Source organism: Trachemys scripta, chromosome 14, assembly GCF_013100865.1.
Source record: "Trachemys scripta elegans isolate TJP31775 chromosome 14, CAS_Tse_1.0, whole genome shotgun sequence".
NCBI classification, from domain to species: Eukaryota; Metazoa; Chordata; order Testudines; family Emydidae; genus Trachemys; species Trachemys scripta.
In genome coordinates, this window is record NC_048311.1 from 39474430 (window position 1) to 39493031 (window position 18602).

The following is an 18602-nucleotide window of genomic DNA, read 5'->3' on the forward strand; positions in this document are numbered from 1 at the left end:
GCAGTCAGGGGACAGAGAGAAGGGGTGGTTGGATGGGGCAGGGGTCCCTGGGGCAGGGGGAGCATCAAGGAACGCGAGGGGTTGGATGGGGCAGGAGACCCGGGGGGTGGGCCGTGACCCCCTCGTGGGGTGAGGAGGGAACCAGTTGTTACGATTTTGGCAGCTCATCACTGCTTTGACTGCCAGATGATGGGAGTGGACAATGGGATGGTTCACTGAGTCATTGCCTGGTCTGATCATTCCCTTAGAAACACCTGGCCTTGGCCACTGTCACAAGACAGGATACTAGATTAGGTGGACTATTGGTCTGACCCATGATGGCAGTTCTAATTTTCTGCAAAAATTACAATAGATTTTTTTCCAGGGAGAAAGACGTTATAGGAGATAGTATCCTGCCTTTATTGAATATCTGAGAATCAAGATGTACACAATGGCATGCGGAAAAACACTAAGGGCTGGACTGAGAGGCAAAATAACAGTTGCAAAAATGCAATCCCCGTTGGCGGATTGACTCAAAACACAGTTTTGACACTAGGCCAGAAATTCAGTCACCTCTAAAATGAGAAGAAAAAATTAAATTTAAAAATTCAGGGAATTCAGGGAATCCCAGCAGCAGATAAGACAACTTGGGAACTGCTCGGAGACTCTATGCATTCAGATACAGTGATAAGGGATTCTTTGTTTCTGAGGGGATATGTGTAAAATGTTTCACTGAATTAAGTCTCAGGGATTATCTACACTGGCAAGTTAAAGTGCTCTAGCTTGCTGGCTCAGGGATGTGAAAAATCAGCCCCCGGAATGCAGCAAGTTTGAGCGCTTTAAAGCTAGTGTGGACAGGGTTGGATCCCAGTGCTTGGAGCTAATCCCCTCGTTGAGGTGGATTACCAGGAGCACTGGCACCCGCGGCCAGGGCCGGCTTTAGGAAGTGCGGGGCCCGATTCGACGGGACCCCGGCAGGGATGACTCACCCGGCGGCGCTCCGGGTCTTCCGCGGCACTGAAGGACCCGCCACCGAAGACCTGGTAGTGAACCACCCGGTGAGTACATCCCCCGCCCCATCTGACCCCCACCCATGTCCTCCCCCTGCCTGCCCCCCTCAGAAACCGCAACCCATCAACCCCACCCCGCTCCTTGTCCCCTGACCACTCCTTCCCAAGACCCCCCACCCTAACTGCCCCCCAGGACCCCACCCCCTATCCAACTCGCCCTGCTCCCTGTCCTGACCCCATCCACCACCACCCCAACAGACCCCCGGAACTCCCACGCCTACCCGAACCCCCCCTTCCGCATCCCCTGACCACCCCCCCCAAAACCTCTGCCCGATCCAAGCCCCCCACCCACTCCCTGTCCCTGGGACTCCCTGTCCCTGCCTTATCCAACTCCCCCCTCCCCACCCCGATCTCTTACAATGCTGCTTACCCCCACCGGAGCCGGGCCGGAGCCGCGCCACCCGAAGCCGTGCCGCCGGGCCGGAGCCGCTCGACCAGAGCCGGACTGGGCCGCGCCGCGCCTCCGTGGAGCCCTTCTCGAGCCCCCCCACCCCAGCTTACCTGCCCTGCTTGTTTCCAGGCTTCCCCCCGAACATCTGATTAGCAGGAAGCAGGGGAGGAGAAGGGGGACGGAGCGTTCGGGGGGGAGGGGGAGGTGAGCTGGGGCCGGGGTGGAGAGCTACGGGAGCTTGGGAACCGACTCCAGCTCACCATTGCCCCCCGACCATTTTTGCAAGCACGGGTGTCTCAATCCCACTGGGGTAACTGTTACCCACTGTGCCCCGCCTGTGCCGGGTTTTGCCCTCTGTCACCCTCTGCCAGCGCCTCACCCCGAGCTTAACTCCTGCTCCTCCCCCCAGCCCTGATTTTGCCCTTTACCCCTTCTCCTAATGCTGCCTCCAGCTGCTTGACCCCCCTGATGAGTCAATTTCTGCCCCCTGCTCAGACCCTGGGCACCCCCCTGCTCCGATTCGCCCCCTTTGCCCCTTTTTACCCCCTGTAAAAAGCGGTCAGCAGATTTTTACGGTTAATAAGGGCAGGGTGAAGAGCAGTGGCTTCAGCAGAGCATGCTCAATTCGTGTGACCATACAAAAAAGCCACTTTGCTCAAATAAAAAAAGCCTCTCGCCCCCCAACAAACTATTTTGCCAAGCAGTGGTATCTCAGTCCCACTGGGGTAACTGCTGCCCCCTCTGCCCCTGCCTGTGCTGGGTTTTGCCCTCTGACACCCTCTGCCAGCGCCTCACTCCTGGTCTTAACTCCAACTCCCCCCCCCTTCCTGATTTTCCCTTTAGCCCCTTTCCTACTCAGGGCTGCCCGGGGGGTGGGGGGGTGAGTGAGGCACGAGAGTTTTCAGGGGCCCCCACAAGACTTTTTGGCAGGCTTCCCAGGTCTTCGGCAGCATGTCCTTCAGTGCCGCCGAACGCGCCCGGAGCAAAGACCGCTTCTTCCGCTCCGGGTCTTCAGTGGCAATTCGGCGGCGAAGGTTCCTTCCGCTCCGGGTCTTCGGCGGCAGTTCGGCGGCAAGGGTTCCTTCCGCTCCGGGTCTTCGGCGGCAGTTCGGCGGCGAGGGTTCCTTCCGCTCCGGCTCTTCGGCGGCAGTTCGGCGGCGAGGGTTCCTTCCGCTCCGGCTCTTCGGCGGCAGTTCGGCGGCGAGGGTTCCTTCCGCTCCGGCTCTTCGGCGGCAGTTCGGCGGCGAGGGTTTCTTCCGCTCCGGCTCTTCGGCGGCAGTTCGGCGGCGAGGGTTCCTTCCGCTCCGGCTCTTCGGCGGCAATTTGGCGGCGAGGGTTTCTTCCGCTCCTGGTTTTCGGCGGCAGGTCCTTCATCCGCTCCAGAACCCGCTGCCGAAGTGCCCCAAAGACCCAGAGCGGAAGGACCCCCCACCGCCGAAGACCCCGGGCCCCCTGAATCTTCTGGGCGGCCCTGTTCCTACTGCTGCCTCCAGCTGCTTGACCCCCCAGACCAGTAAATTTCCACCCCCTGCTCAGACCCTGGTCACCCCCCTCCCTGCTCCGATTCGCCCCTTTGCCACTTTTTAACCCCTGTCAAAAGCAAAGCGCAGACTCTTACGGCTAATAAGGGCAGGGTGAAGGGCAGTGGCTTCAGCAGATGTACTGAGCATGCTCAGTACACCCTAAGTAGCACATTGCTACGGAGAGCGCTTTAATGCACTACACGGGCCTGGGCCCGGCCCCGCTCGGAGGGAAGGTAAGAGAGACCCGCCCCCCCCCGTCACCCCCGGGCTGCAGGGGGAGGTTTGGCCCCAGGCTGCTCCCAGCGGAGCTGGCTGCGAGTCCCGCCCTGGGAGCGGGACGCGGCGTAAGAGGGGCAGGGATGTGTGGGGGGAACAGGGCGGACAGAAGGTGGGTGATGGGGGCTGTGGGAGACAGGCGGGGGGGGCGGGGCGATGGGGCGATGCAGGGGGATCAGGCTTCAGGGGGGAATGATGGGGCTGATGGGAACGAGGCTGGAATGGAGGGAAAGGGTGTGTGTGGGGAGGGGAGACCGAGGGGAGACTGTGAGATCAAGAGGAGACCGGCTGAGGAAGGGAGAACCAGGGGGCAGGGAGCATTGGGGGGGGGGGGGGCTGGGGACTATCGCTACAGGGCTCAGAAACTACAAGGCAAATATCCAGATGCCCCCCCCCGCCACCTTCCCTGCCGCCCCCATGTGCTAATGACCCACCCATGCTGGTGGGGTCTGTCTCTCCTGAGTGTGGGGGCTGCCCACGGCCCTGGTCTGATGTCCAGGCAGGATTCAGATCTCAGCCACACCGGAGTCAGACCGGAGTCACTGCTGGTTCTGGGCCAATGGGATCAGCCTCTGCCTGCCTGTCCCTGGGGGCTGCAGGGGCAGGACAGGGAGGCTCAGGCATTAGCTGCTGCCACCAAAGGGCTCCGGTTCTGGCCAAGGGGGAGGAGGAGGCGGGCGCGTGTCTCTCCCTGCTCATGTTATTACAGCCCTGGAGTGGAGCTTCCTGGTGGGTCAGATGTTGCTGCCCCCTGAATTCTGACCTGGGAGCCCAGACTGAGCCACTGCTTCTTATGCAGCGGGGTCTGTGTGGGGGGAACCTGCATTCACTCCCCGGGGAGGGGGACAGGCTCCAGTGTCTGGAACCAGCCCCTGGGGCAGCCCCCGGCTCTGCTCACACCAGCCCCTGAGCCCGAGCCTGCAGGTGACTGCGAGAGACCTGGGGGAAAGGGCTGGGTCTGGGCAGGAAAGTGACTCTGCACAAAGGGCCCCTTTCAGGGACCTGCTGGTGAGTTTGTACTGGAGGGGGAGGGGTTCCCCGTGTGTCAGCGGGTCCCAGAGCTGCTGCCCTCACAAACTCAGTCAGGATCAAACCCCTTTTAGCAGAGGCAGTGGGTGATCTAGCTAGTAAGTGCACAGGCCCACTACACTGGGGCAGTCACCAATTCTCCCACGGCGAGGGAAGAAGATAAAAAGGGGGAGCGGAGAGACTGAAAGGGGCAGCAGGAGCAGGAAGTGGGGAGGGAGGTTCCCAGATTCAGGCCCCTGCACCCTCGGGGCAGACTTGACCCTCTTGGGAACAAGGGGCGGAGCTGAGAGAGGAGAAGCCAGTTGCTGACATTGCTGAAGCACCGCACTACTTCAGGAGGGACGGGAAGGCAGAGAGGGAGTTAGAGGGGCTGACACTACAGTGCCAGGGGAATCCCCCAAAGTGGCTCCTTCGGTTCTGCTCTTTTTCCAGAATTTGGCTCAGAGACACTGTTACTGGGAGGGTTTAATGGTGCCCCGGTGGGTTCAGTTCTAGCAGGAGGGGCCTGGCCTGGGTGGTAATAAACTAAGTGGGTTTCTTGCCAGCGTGGCAGAGTCCAAAGTGTCTGTCTGCAGGGAGAGAGCCTGGGCGGAATCTGGGTGTGACAGGGACTCAAGCCCCTTCTGTAACCTCCCCCATCGCCCCTCTCGCCCTAACAGGCTGAGGAATCACGTCCACATTTCACTCCAGATCGTCCCGTCGTGCAGGAGACAGGGCAGGGAAATGGCTGTGATGGAGCCAGCTCAGGTAGGGGATTGTCAGGGAGTTGCTGGGCAGGGGGAGGGAGAGGCAGGGAGGAACAGGGTGCGATAAACATGCTGAGCAGGCCTATTGGCGGTGGGGAGGGGGGAACGTTCCCCCATTTCTCAAATATGAAACAACCCCCCTGGGAAGGGCTGGAAAAACTGACCAGCCTCCCAGTGCTGAAGCCTGACCCCACTGGCCCAAGGCTGCTGTGAAATACGAAGGGAAGCTGTTGGGATTCCTGTCCCTGTCCCCAGCTCAGAGCTCGCTTCCTGTGGCTGGGAGGTGTGTGGTAAATGAGAAGATGCTGCCCTTCTCCATCTGCTGTGGGGGGGCAAGGAGCTCTCACTTACTCCCATGAAGCCTCCTGGCTGCTCTGAGCAGAGTGTGGGTGGGAATCTGCTTCTCCAGCCCTCCCAGAGCTTCTGAGATTGTTTTCTTATTCTTTCTTCCTTTCCCATGACTGTGGCTGTGGCAGCAGGTGCTGAGTGGGGGACTCTTGTTGTTTCAGATGCCGGTGACCTTCGAGGAGGTGGCTGTGTATTTCACCCAGGGGCAGGGGACTCTGCTGGACCCCGCTCAGAGAGCCCTCTACAGGGACGTCATGAAGGAGAACTATGAGACGGTGACCTCACTGGGTAAGGGATTCCCGTCCCCTCAGTTAGTCGAAGCCATGCAGCCCTTTAACAGGACAGTGTGGTCGCACGTCAGCAGTGGGACAGAGCTGGTAAACCACCTCCATGAGCAAGTTTCAGCGCAGTAACTTGCTATTGTAGACAAGGCCTTAGTAGTGTATCTCATAAGTGTGCATCTGTACACACTGTGTGGCTAGTGCTGTTGTGTTGTTAATTTCAGGCACACCAAATACATTCATATTTAGAGATGTTTTCAAGAATTGGGCTTGCTTTAATTGGAGCTCCACACTTCTTATTCCTTGCTTCAATAATGTACCAAAAATGTTGTCACATGTGCCTCTGTAGCCCTCAAAATCTTACCCAAGGCTGACATTTTCCCTTGTAACGGCTGAATATCAGATTATGTAAAACTCCACTTCCAGCACCAATGCCTCCTACAATGTATTCTCTTATACCTCTTTTATTTTGTATAGTCCCGTCTCCCCATGGTTGTCGCCAAGCATGTAATAGAGGTAAGGCATATGGCATACACTGCAGATGTTGTGCACTCATGTTTATTTGAGTTCTTTCCAACCGGATTGTTTGGTCCACAATAGTTGGGGCTTCAATTATTTCTCCCCTTCGATATGGGTGTTCATCTGCCATAATTCTTGGGGCAATCTTATATCCCTGAAAATATCCTCCCTCATTAATTTTCCTAAAGCAACTCAGTCTTATCATTATGGAAAAATCCACCATCATATCATATTCCCATAAGTTGAGAGCCATTGACTCATTCCATCCCACATGAATATTAGCCAATTCTTGTTCAGGAGTCACGTCTAAGGTGACTACATCAAATCCCAAACTCCAAACGGTACAATTCAGAGTGCTCACGTTCAGACTATTTTCATCATAACTACATCTAAACATTACTCGACCTTCCTCTCTTAGTATGAACAAATATCTCCATTGCTCTTCCAAATTGGTTGTATGTATTTCTATCTCACATTTTTTCCATCTTCCCACCATATTTTAAATTTTACCTCAAAAGGTTTCTCTTCACATATGGTTTTGTTTGGTCCTGTTTTTTCCTATTCTGTCCCATGAGTAGTCAAATGTGTTATCTCCTTTGCTCCATACCTCCATCCTAGAGGTGCTCCCATATGTATATCCACCTACCCCTAAATTCCCCCAAATATTCAAAAAATATATTGGTGAGGAAAAAAAGATGGGGGGAGTGAGTGAGAGCATGCAGGGAGATACCGCACAGTGTTATTGTAACAATGTTTAGAACACTGTTTAAGACAGAGGTGGGCAAACTATGGCCCACGGGACCATCCTGCCCAGCCCCCGAGCTCCTGGCTAGCCCCCGGTCCCTCCCCCGCAGCCTCAGCTCGCTCACTCCGCTGCCGGCGCAATGCTCTGGGCGGCGGGGCTGTGAGCTCCTGGGGCAGCGCAGCTGCAGAACCCGGCCTGACCCGGTGCTCTGTGCTGTGCAGTGGCAGCGGCGGTGTGGCCCGGCTCCAGCCGGGTGGCGCGGCTGTAGCGCTGCCAGCCACCAGTGCTCCAAGCAGCGCAGTAAGGGGGCAAGGAGAAGAGGGGGTTGTATAGAGGGCAGGGGAGTTCGGTGTGGTGGTCAGGGGGCGGGGGTGTGGATAGGGGGCGGGGTGGTCAGGGGAGGAACAAGGGGTTGAATGGGGGCAGGGGTCCCATGGGGGCAGTCAGGAAGGACGGGGGGTTGGATGGGGTAGCAGGGGGCAGTCAGGGACAGGGGTTCCGGGGGCAGTCGGGACAGGGAGAAGGGGTGGTTGGATGGGGCAGGGGTCCCAGAGGGGCCGTTAGGGAACGGGGGGCTTGGATGGGGCAGGAGTCCTGGGGGGGGGGCAGATAGGAGGTGAGGGGCAAGCCATGACACGCTCCCCTAACCGGCCCTCCATTCAATTTACGAAACCCAATACAGCCCTCCGCCCAGAAAGTTTGCCCGCCCCTGGTTTAAGAAGAGAAGTAAAGGGGTGGAGGAGGAGGCAGCCAAGTGGACTAAAGTTAAGCCCCTTCTCTGTTAGAAAAGCAGATTATTGTATTTGGGACATGCCCTTGGATGCAGTGGAACCCGATGTAATTGACACTTTAGAAAATATGTTTGAGAAATATGTACAGCTGTGCAAGCCTAATGCAAGTAAAAAGCAAACGGCCGTAGTGTGGCAGTTGTGGCAGGCTGCAAAGAAGGCAATTGCATGTAAGGGGGAAATCTCTGCGGCGATACAGACATTACAAGAGAATTCTAAAACTCGCCAAGAACATTTGGAGCGAGAAGTGAGGCCGCACAGCTAATGCAAACTCAAATAGAACAAATGGGGAAACAAAATAGGGAATTGGAAAAGAAAATGGTGGATTGGGAAAAGATTCAGGCCGACAAAGATAAATGGGAAAATCAAGTGGTAGGGATGAAACAGTTAATTTGAGAACCGACTGAGGAAGAGGAGACTGCAAGCCCTTCTCACACTTGGTGCCCGAAAACCATAGCAACCTGGAGGAACCAGGTGAGAATGAGGGAACTGCAAGTGGCGTCTGTATGTCAAACAGAGAATGGAGATTTGGATTTTAATGGAGATATCCAGTATGGAGAGGATTCAGAGGACCAGCGTGGGGGTCAAGAGAAAAGGGAACTTACCGTATATACTCGTTCATAAGCCGAATTTTTTTAGTAAAAAAGGGAAGCACCAGAGACGGGGGGTCGGCTTATGAACATGTATAGAGAGGGAGAGGCAGCAGAGCCAGACGGGAAGAGGCAGGGCCAGAGTCTCTCCGCTTACTTATCCATCTTGAGGGGATCGGCTTATAAACGAAGCAGCTTACGATCGAGTATATACGGTAATTGGCCCGCGAGCCCCTCGCAGCACCCCCGCCCTCCCCCAGTGTTTACCACAGCAGCGGCCGGATGTGCACCAGGAGCAGGGCATGCTCCCTGACTGCCCGCCCTGCGCAGCTCTGGGAAGAGGCTGGAACGTGGGGAAGGGGGACGGAGGGTCTGTGTGTGGCTGTTGCTTTAGGCAGCACCCCCAGCAGCTCCCATTGGCCGGGAACGGGGAACCGCGGCCAATGGGAGCTGCTGGAGGCGGTGCCTCAAGCAACAGAAACACACAGCCCCTCCGCCTGTTTTGGGGCAGGGCAGACAGACAGGCAGGGAGCGCAGGCAGGGAGCCTGACCTGCCCTCGGTACGTGCCGGGCCACATCCTGCCCCCCGAACTCCTCCTGCAGCCGAACCCCCTGCCCTGAGCCCCCTGCCACATCCTGCACCCCGACCCCCTGCCCTGAACCCCCTGCTGCACCCTGCACCCCTCTTGCACCCCAACCCCCTGCAATAACCCTTTGCTGTACCCCTCACCCCTCCTGCACCCCACACCCCAACTCCCAGCCCTGAGCCCCCACCACACCCCACACCCCTCCTGCACTCCCTGGGGGCAGGGAGGGGGCAGAGTTGAGGTGGGGATTTCGGGGAAGGGGTTGGAATGGGGACAGGGAAGGGGTGGGAGGAGGTGGGGCAGGGGCGGGGCCTCATGGAAGGGGTGGAGTGAGGGCAGGGATGGGGCCAAAGGCAGTGGGGGGGGCGAGGTGTCAGTAATGCAGCCCTCGAGTCAACGTACTAGTCCTCATGTGGCCCTCATGGTCATTTGAGTTTGAGACCCCTGCTCTAGGCCCTTCTACTCAGGGCCAGCAGTCTGGCAGGTATCAGGCTGCAGCTCCACTCTGCTTCCCTAAGCCTGCCCAGCACTGCACTCTCCTGGGTGCTGGTCTCCTACTCAGGAGACAGACCTTCCTCCCTGAAGGTCTGGGACAGACTGACTGCTCCCTCACTGAGCAGCCTTTTTATAGGGCTGAGCCTGGCCTTGATTAGCTGTCTCCAATCCGGGCCCTGACTGGCTCCTAATAAGCCCTTCTCTTATTGGCTGCTGGGCTGCACAGGCACACTGGCCTGCTGCAGCCCCCTCTAGCATGGGGGTGGGGCAGACACCCCACCACAGAGAAAATGGACCCAAAAATGCCCTATTGGATAGTGGGGCTGGTATAAATATTGTAAATAGAAATTGTGATTTGACTCGATATGTGTCTGAGATCATTACAGCAGCCTCCTTTGCTGGCAGGAAAGATGTACCGTTCAGTAGAAATAATTATTATACCCAGAGGGAGAATAGGAGGTTTTTGTTGTAAAGAACAAATGCTTCAGATAAATCAGGCGACTTAGCCAGTGATATTAGGAACTCCTTGTTTGGAGAGGAATCGGTTGGTTTTGAATTTACCTAATGGAGTTCTGTGGCATGTGCCCGACTGAACAGTAGACGCTCTGACAGCAGGACACATGCCAAGAATATGTGCTGCAGAAGCAATGGAGGAGATTACACTGAATCCACGAGATGTGTGGGTAAAAGAGTTTCCCAATGTATGGACCAAGAATAAAGCAGAATGTGGTAAAATCAAAGCGTGTGTTAAAATCGCAGGGGATGACGTGCTACCACAGAGACAATATAAATATCCCGTGCAGGCAGAGGCAGGAATTGAGAAAATAGTTGAATCACTGGAACAACAGGGAGTGATTGGAAAGGGGAATTCCACACACAGTTGCCCAATTTGGCTGGTAGTAAAAAGCTTCAGGAGATTAGAGATTGACCGTGGAGATTAGACAAATTAATAAAGCTACCCCTGCCATGGCACCAATAGTAGCAGATTTGCCTCAAGTCCTGACAAGAATATAGGGGGCCTCTAAATGGTTCTCTGTCATAGATTTGGCAAATTATTTTTTCGCCATCCCGATTCTTGGGCCCGCTTTGTGTTTACCTTCACGGGACAATGGTACTTATTCAAAAGAATTCCCCAGGGCCTGCGCTGTGCTCCAGCTATTGCACACCAACATGTGGTGCAGATGCTGGATTAATTCTCCAAAGAGGATCAGGAGAATGTCACCTCATATGCATATGACATATTAGTTTGGGGAGAGACTGAGGAGGTGTGACTGGGTGGACTAAAAGTGTGTTGAGACTTATTCAGGGAACGGGTTTTAAGGCTATTCGAGAGAAAGCCCAATTAGTGCAAAAGAGGGTGAATTATTTGGGGGTGACCCTAAGGGAGCAGGGAATTCAGGTAGATCAACAAAAGGTGACATCATTGCTGAAATTACCCAGACCAGAGAATTCTCGTGCATTGAGAGTAATGTTAGAAGGGTTTAACTATCTAAGAAAGCACATTTGGAATTTCACCATTATAACTAGACCCTTGTGGTGTTTATTGAAAAAGAAAGTAGAATGGGAGTGGGGGCCTGAACAAGAAAAAGCTTTTTGTGACTTAAAACAGGCTTTGGTACAAGCCCCAGCATTGAAATTCCCTGAGATGAGCAAGCCGTAGGTGGCCGGCAACCCAACAGGGATTAGCATCAGTGTTGATGCAGGAAACTGATAAGGGAAAGTTAATAACAGTGGCGCGCCCGTCTAGAAGATTAACCCCTATGGAGCAGCAGTTTGGAATTTGTGAAAGAATGTTTAGCTGCCGTGTGGGCCATTGAAGCTTTTGCTTTGACTACTGGCACAGCCCCTGTTGTAATACAGATACCTCACTCTCCCCTGACGTACATCTGATCAGGAAAACTGCAGGAGAAAGGAGTTTCAAATACCAGAATGGCCCAAAGGGCTTTGATGTTAACTAGCAGAGATGTTACCTATGAGAATAACAAACAAGCAAGGATGTTACCATATGTCCTCCTGACAGAAGGAGAAGAGCATGAATGCCCACTTCCAGAAACTGAACCAAAGTTAATAGAAGAAGCACCTCGGTAGATGAAGTGTTAGGCCTTGGAGAAAAGAGGTTTGGTTCACAGATGGTTGTTCGTACCATGAAAGGCGTAAGCAATATATGGGTGATGCTGCTGTGCGAGCTAATGGGGAGACTCTCTGGATCCATGGGCAGGACTTCAGGTCAGGTAGCAGAGCTCAGAGCTCTTAGGCCATGTCTACACTGGCGCGTTACAGCGCAGTAACTTGCTCGCTCGGGTGTGAAAAATCACCCTTCCCCAAGTGCAGCACATTTGCGCCCTGTAACACACCAGTGTAGACAGGCTCCCGGCGCTCGGAGCTATTCCCCTCGCCGAGGTGGATTACATAGAGTGCTGGGAGAGCTCTCTCCCGAGCGCTAGCGGGTGGCCAGACTGTCAGATCAAAGCGCTGTCGCAGGAGCACTTTGAGGTTTTTAGTGTAGACTTAGCCTTTGTGATCTGCTTAAACAGAAAAAATACTGTTGCACTTTGCCTTTATGTCTAGATGGATTCAGACTTTGTGGTACAGGGACTGTTACACTGGATTTGGATTTGGAAAAAGAACGATTGGGAAACAGCTGAGGGGGAAAATTTGGTCCAAAAGGAAAATTGGAAATGTATCTCTGGTTGAAAGAACACCTGGGAAAATTAAAAGTAAGACATACTAAAAGCCATCCAAAGGGAGAAGGGGATGAAAAATATTGGAATGATAAAGTGGCTGCTTTAGCTAAATTAGCAAAAAAGGAACCTTTGGGGGTTATGGTAATTACTAGAGCTCACACTATAAAACAGGAGGCTGAACCTAAAGATGGGGAACCTGGAGTATGAAAGGCGGTTATGCAGTGAATAAGAAAACAGGAGAGGTAAAGTGAGTACCTGATAAACTTCAAAGAGAAGAGATCATTAAGCTGTGTCACTCTATGGCCCACTGAGGAATAGAAAATACTCTCTTTCAGGGAAAACCAGATTGGAATACGGTCTAAGGTGTGAGAGGACGTAGAAAATTTGGTTAAAAATTGCATAAGATGTGCAGCAATTGAAAATAGACCAGCAAATTTGGGACCCTTGTGGCACTAAATAATTGTAGGGCCGTGGAGTAGAATACAGGTTGCTTTTATTAAGATCCAAAGGGGGAATCAGTATTTATTAGTGATAGTAAAAAGAATGAGTACTTGTGGCACCTTAGAGAGTAACAAATTTATTTGAGCAGAAGCTTTTGTCAGCTAGAGCCCACTTTATCAGATGGCATCTGATAAAGTGGGCTCTAGCCCACAAAAGCTTCTGCTCAAATTAATTTGTTAGTCTCTAAGGTGCCACAAGTACTCCTGTTCTTTTTGCGGATACAGACTAACAAGGCTGCTACTCTGAAACCTATTAGTGATAGTAGTTTCTTTTTCTGGCTGGGTGGAGGCAATTCCCACCAGGAATCATACTGCAGAGACCACCGCCAAGAAGTTGTGGAAAGTACTGTTTAGTAGCTATGGGACTCCAAAAGTCATTGGTTCATATGATAGACCACATTATATAGGAAAATTAATTTAAAAAAGTTATAAAAGCTTTAGGAGTAAAGCAACAATTACATATCCCCTACCATCCTCAATCGTCAGCGAAAGTAGAAAGGATGGATCAGACTATTAAGCAACCCCTACGCAAAGTAGTGTAAGAAACTGGCAAAGGTTGGGGCAATAAATTACCAATGGTGTTGGCAGCCATCCGGAGCAGTGATCGATTGGATACTGACTACCAGCCTTATTAAATTCTCTTCGGAAGGTCTATGAGGGTGTGGAACCCTTTATTATACGGAGGAGGAGGATTCTCTGTTGTCCTGAGCCTTCATCTGCAACTCCAAGGAGACAGTCTTGGGCAGGAAGCCAGGATCCAAGGGGTGCCATTTCCTCCAATTCTTACACAGTTTTAAAGCCGTCCTGCTGGTGTCATTTCCTTTTTTGCTGATTCTTCATTTTTTTCCTAGAACATGACAAAATTGGGTTTTTTATAAACAGTTCTTTTTGACCAATTCAACTTTCAGTTCTTGCTTCGGTTGCCAAAATGCAAATCATGCACTCATGTTGAAACACACTCCAGCCACACTAGGCCCCAAGTCCTATAACATATTACATGGATATATGGGTTATATATGTACATATCCCAACATTGCCTGTGTCTCCCAAGTGGGCTCAGTGACCCTGTTCCCATCCTCTGGAATTGAATTATCCCTCAGCATGGGGACAGATTCCACTTATGGAATGCCCTTTCTAACAAATACTCTCTCAATACTCCATGCACCCTGATCTGGTCTGATTTCACCCCGTGTATAGGATTTCCCATTCCCAAACCTGAGCTGATCGCACAGCTGGAACGAGGGGAAGAGCCGTGGGTGCCCGATCTCCAGGTCTGCGAGGAAACAGAGGTCCTGAGATGCACCCGCACAGGTGAGAATGGACACAGAAACCATCTGGGGAATGAAGGAAAAAGTTGAGAATCCCCAAAATATGGTGTAAGAGCCCACAGTTCTTCCTCATGTCAACAAAGGGAGGGCTGCAGTCAGCAGATATCGCTCACTGTTTTCCACCCATCCTGTTAGCTGCAGGAGTTTCCTTCACAGCTTTCTTCCCTGTGAGTGTTTGGGTGGGATCTGGAAGCAGAATCCAATTGCTGATTCTTCGCAACTTTCGTGTGGTGGGTTTTTCCTCTCTGCTATTCCTCTTTCTCCCCAGCACAATGACTCCTGTCTGGATTGTCTCTCTCTCCCAGCAGGTGCTGAGAGAGTCAGTGATAAGGGGAATCATCATGAGGAAGTTCCTGGGGAAGTGGAACCACAGCGCACATTTGTGGGAAGAGCTGAAGGGAATTTTTCCCAGTGCTGGGAACAGGGAGAAGCCTGGAGAAATTGGCACAAGTCAGAGAGGCTGATGGGAAACCAGCCAGGGAAGAAAGTGGATGAATCTATTAACTGTGGGGGAGGAGACAAGGATCCCACAGCTCAGCGGACAAATCCCAAGGAAGAGAAACCCTACCACTGCCTCCAGTGTGGGAAAGGATTCATTGCGAGACCACACCGTGTTACGAATCAGACAATCCATACTGGAGAGAAACCCCTTCAATGCTTGGCCCCTGGGAAAATCTTCAATATCTGCTCAGACTTTAATAACCATGGAAAAAGCCACATGGGAGAGAAATCCTATCAATGCCTTGAGTGTGGGAACTGTTTGAATTGGAATTCAGCACTAATTACACAACAGATAAACCACACAGGAGAGAGATCCCATAAATGCTTAGAGTGTGGAAAAAGTTTCACACAGCGATCATATCTTGTAACACATCAGAGGAGGCACACAGGAGAGAGACCCTATAAGTGCTTGGACTGTGGGAAAAGTTTCATATGGAGGTCAGACCTTGTTAAACATCAGGCAATCCACACAGGAGAGAGACCCCATAAGTGCTTAGACTGTGGGAAAAGTTACACACGGAGATCAGACCTTGTTAGACATCAGGCATTGCACACAGGAGATAGACCTTATAAATGCTTGGCATGTGGGAAAAGCTTCGTACGGAGGTCAATCCTTGTTAGACATCAGGCAATCCACACAGGAGAGAAATCCCATGAATGTGTGGACTATGGGAAATGTTTCATACAGAGGTCAGACCTTCTTAAACATCAGGATTTCCACATAGGAGAGAGACCCCATAAGTGCTTGGACTGTGGAAAGAGTTTCACACAGCGACCATATCTTATAACACATCAGAGGATCCACACAGGAGAGAGACCCCATAAGTGCTTGGACTGTGGGAAAAGTTTCATATGGAGGTCAGACCTTGTTAAACATCAGGCAATCCACACAGGAGAGAGACCCCATAAATGCTTAGACTGTGGGAAAAGTTACACACGGAGGTCAGACCTTGTTAAACATCAGGCAATCCACATAGGAGACAGACCCCACAAGTGCTTGGACTGTGGTAAAAGTTTCAGAAACACATCAGCCCTTGTTAAACATCAGGCATTGCACACAGGAGAGAGACCCCATAAGTGCTTAGACTGTGAGAGAAGTTACATACGGCGGTCAGACCTTGTTAGACATCAGGCAATCCACACAGGAGATAGACCCCATAAGTGCTTAGATTGTGGAAAGAGTTTCACACAGCGATCATATCTTGTAACACATCAGAGGATTCACACAGGAGAGAGACCCCATAAGTGCTTGGACTGTGGGAAAAGTTTCAGAAACATATCAGCCCTTGTTAAACATCAGGCAATCCACACAGGAGAGAGACTCCATAAATGCTTGGACTGTGGAAAGAGTTTCACACAGCGATCATATCTTGTAACACATCAGAGGATCCACACAGGAGGCAGACCCCATAAGTGCTTAGACTGTGGGAAAAGTTTCAGAAACACATCAGCACTTGTTAAACATCAGGCAATCCACACAGGAGAGAGACCCCATAAATGCTTGTACTGTGGAAAGCGTTTCACACAGCGATCATACCTCGTAACACATCAGAGGATCCACACAGCAGAGAGACCCCATAAGTGCTTAGACTGTGGGAAAAGTTTCATATGGAGGTCAGAGCTTGTTAAACATCAGGCAATCCACACAGGAGAGAGCCCCCATAAGTGTTCTGATTGTGGGAAAAGTTACACACGGAGGTCAGACCTTGTTAGACATCACGCAATCCACACAGGAGATAGACCCCATAAGTGCTTAGACTGTGGAAAAAGCTTCATACGGAGGTCAATTCTTGTTAGACATCAGGCAATCCACACAGGAGAGAAATCCCATAAATGTGTGGACTATGGGAAATGTTTCATACAGAGGTCAGACCTTGTTAAACATCAGGATTTCCACATAGGAGACATATCCAACAAGTGCTTGGATTGTGGAAAGAGTTTCACACAGCGATCATATCTTATAACACATCAGAGGAGGCACACAGGAGAGAGACCCCATAAGTGCTTGGACTGTGGGAAAAGTTTCATATGGAGGTCAGACCTTGTTAAACATCAGGCAATCCACACAGGAGAGAGACCCCATAAGTGCTTAGACTGTGGGAAAAGTTACACACGGAGGTCAGACCTTTTTAGACATCAGGCAATCCACAGAGGAGAGAAATCCCATAAATATGTGGACTAAGGAAAATGTTTCATACAGAGGTCAATTTTTTGTTAAACATCAGATAATCCACACAGGAGAGAGACCCCATAAATGCTTGGACTGTGGAAAGAGTTTCACACAGCGATCATATCTTATAACACATCAGAGAATCCACACAGGCGAGAGACCCTTAAGTGCTTGGACTGTGGGAAAAGTTTCATATGGAGGTCAGATCTTGTTAGACATCAGGCAATCCACACAGGAGATAGACCCCCATAAGTGTTTAGACTGTGGGGAAAGTTTCAGAAACACATCAGCCGTTGTTAAACATCAGGCAATTCACACAGGAGAGAGACCCCATAAATGCTTGGACTGTAGGAAAAGTTACACACAGAGATCGCACCTCATTAAACATGGGAGAATCCACACAGGATCTGAAGTTCTGTGACACAGGGACAGGAGTGTTAAAAAACTTGCCGGGTAATTGACCCGTATGTAACCATTAGAGACATGTTACCTAAATTTGTAAATGGTAATTAGGGCCAATCCATACGAGATAAGATAGTGGTTTGAGATGTAAACTTGTATTGTTAAATACTTGGATGAAGAGGGTAGCTGAAGTAGTCTGCGATTACCTTTATCTTGTTAGAGGTTAACAATGTAACCAAACAGTTCCTGTCCAGGGCTGTATTCTGTTAATTCAAAGATCAAAAGAAAATATTAACATTTAGATAAAACTTGGGTATAATAATGTCATTGTCTGTATGTCTGTGTAAAGTTTGTGGTAAACTATTAACTGCATTATGGATAATTACCTTATGTTAATGCAGATAATTGATTACCAGTGATGTTAGGAAATAGAAGCTTACTTCAAAAACCAATTGTTCACCACAGGACTGCATGATGTTGAGATGGTGCAAAAATCTGTATTAGAACTCTTGGGACCTGATTCTTTTATCTCCAATCTTCTTAAGCTTAATTTGGGGAGAGTTTGAGTCATAAAATCTGCGATCTCCAGTCCCAGCTGGACCTGCCTTGTAATGACCATTTGGACATTGGACTATAACCTGATTAAATGATTTTGAAAAGGACTCTTCGCAATTCTAAAGCACCATCTCGACAGTGAACCTGACGTAAGGACTCCATTCATCTTTTGATGTGTAATGATCTTTTAGCCAATCATCTCTTTTCTCCTTTTAATAAATCTTAGGTGAATTGATAAGAATTTGCAGTAAGTGTGTATTTCGGTAAGGACTGAAAAATGAATTAACTTGGTGAGTAATGTGTCCGATCCTTTTGGATCGGTAGAATTTTTTTGGATGATGTGATCAGTAATCCCCATATTTAACTGGGCTGTCTGTGAGGGAGCCCCATCCTGGCTCATAGGTCGGCACTGTGTTCATACATAGACGTATTGTGTCATATGGACCTAAACATTTTTACCATGGGGCAAGTGGCTCCCACCATCCCCCACATCCTTCTATGCTGCGGAGTATCTGGGCAGCTCTTTGGAGCTCTGTCTGGCCCCCCAACCCCCATTGCTAACCTGGGTCCCAGCCCTTTAGCAAGGAACTGCGGCCAATGAGACCTGCAAGGGAAGGGGCCAGAGGTGCCTGGCCACGACTCCACTGTAGGGAGGGGGAGGGGGATCTGCAGGCCGCAGCTCAGCCCTGGGCAGTGACTAGCCTGGCTCCAGTGCTTCAGTGCCGCCCCCCACTGCACAGCCCCCCTCGGCCTAGCTCCAGCCCTTCAGTGCCACCCTCCCCCCACTGCACAGCCACCCCTCAGCCTAGATCCAGCCCCTCAGTGCCCCCCACTGCACAGCCCCCCTCAGCCTAGCTCCAGCCCTTCAATACCACCCCCCACTGCACAGCCCCCCTCAGCCTAGCTCCAGCCCCTCAGTGTCCCCCCACTGCACAGTCCACCTCAGCCTAGCTCCTGTCCCTCAGTGCTGCCCCTCACTGCACAGCCCCCCTCAGCCTAGCTCCAGCCCTTCAGTACCACCCTCCCCCCACTGCACAGTGGTGAGGCGGCACTGAAGGGCTGGAGCTAGGCCGAGGGGGGCTGTGCAGTGGGGGG

At 51.6% G+C, this 18602-nt stretch overlaps 2 protein-coding genes across 10 annotated transcripts in view; both read left to right on the forward strand.

Annotated features, from left to right (window-relative positions):
- The window catches only part of LOC117886897 (zinc finger protein 850-like), a 362115-nt gene extending 344370 nt beyond the window's left edge, over window positions 1-17745 (forward strand). For 3 of the 9 annotated variants that reach the window (XM_034789001.1, XM_034788996.1, XM_034789002.1), the window contains one exon: window positions 14211-17745. In XM_034789001.1, coding sequence (XP_034644892.1) covers window positions 14343-16562 — 2220 coding nt within the window. In that variant the 5' untranslated portion in view covers window positions 14211-14342 and the 3' untranslated portion in view covers window positions 16563-17745. Of the gene's footprint in view, window positions 1-3090; window positions 3197-4927; window positions 5016-5523; window positions 5651-13748; window positions 13863-14184 lie in introns of those variants that run through there. The other 6 variants (XR_004648085.1, XM_034788994.1, XM_034788995.1 and 3 more) reach the window with 6 other exon arrangements.
- The window catches only part of LOC117887100 (zinc finger protein 208-like), an 882934-nt gene that overhangs the window by 276657 nt on the left and 587675 nt on the right, over window positions 1-18602 (forward strand). The window lies entirely within an intron of this gene.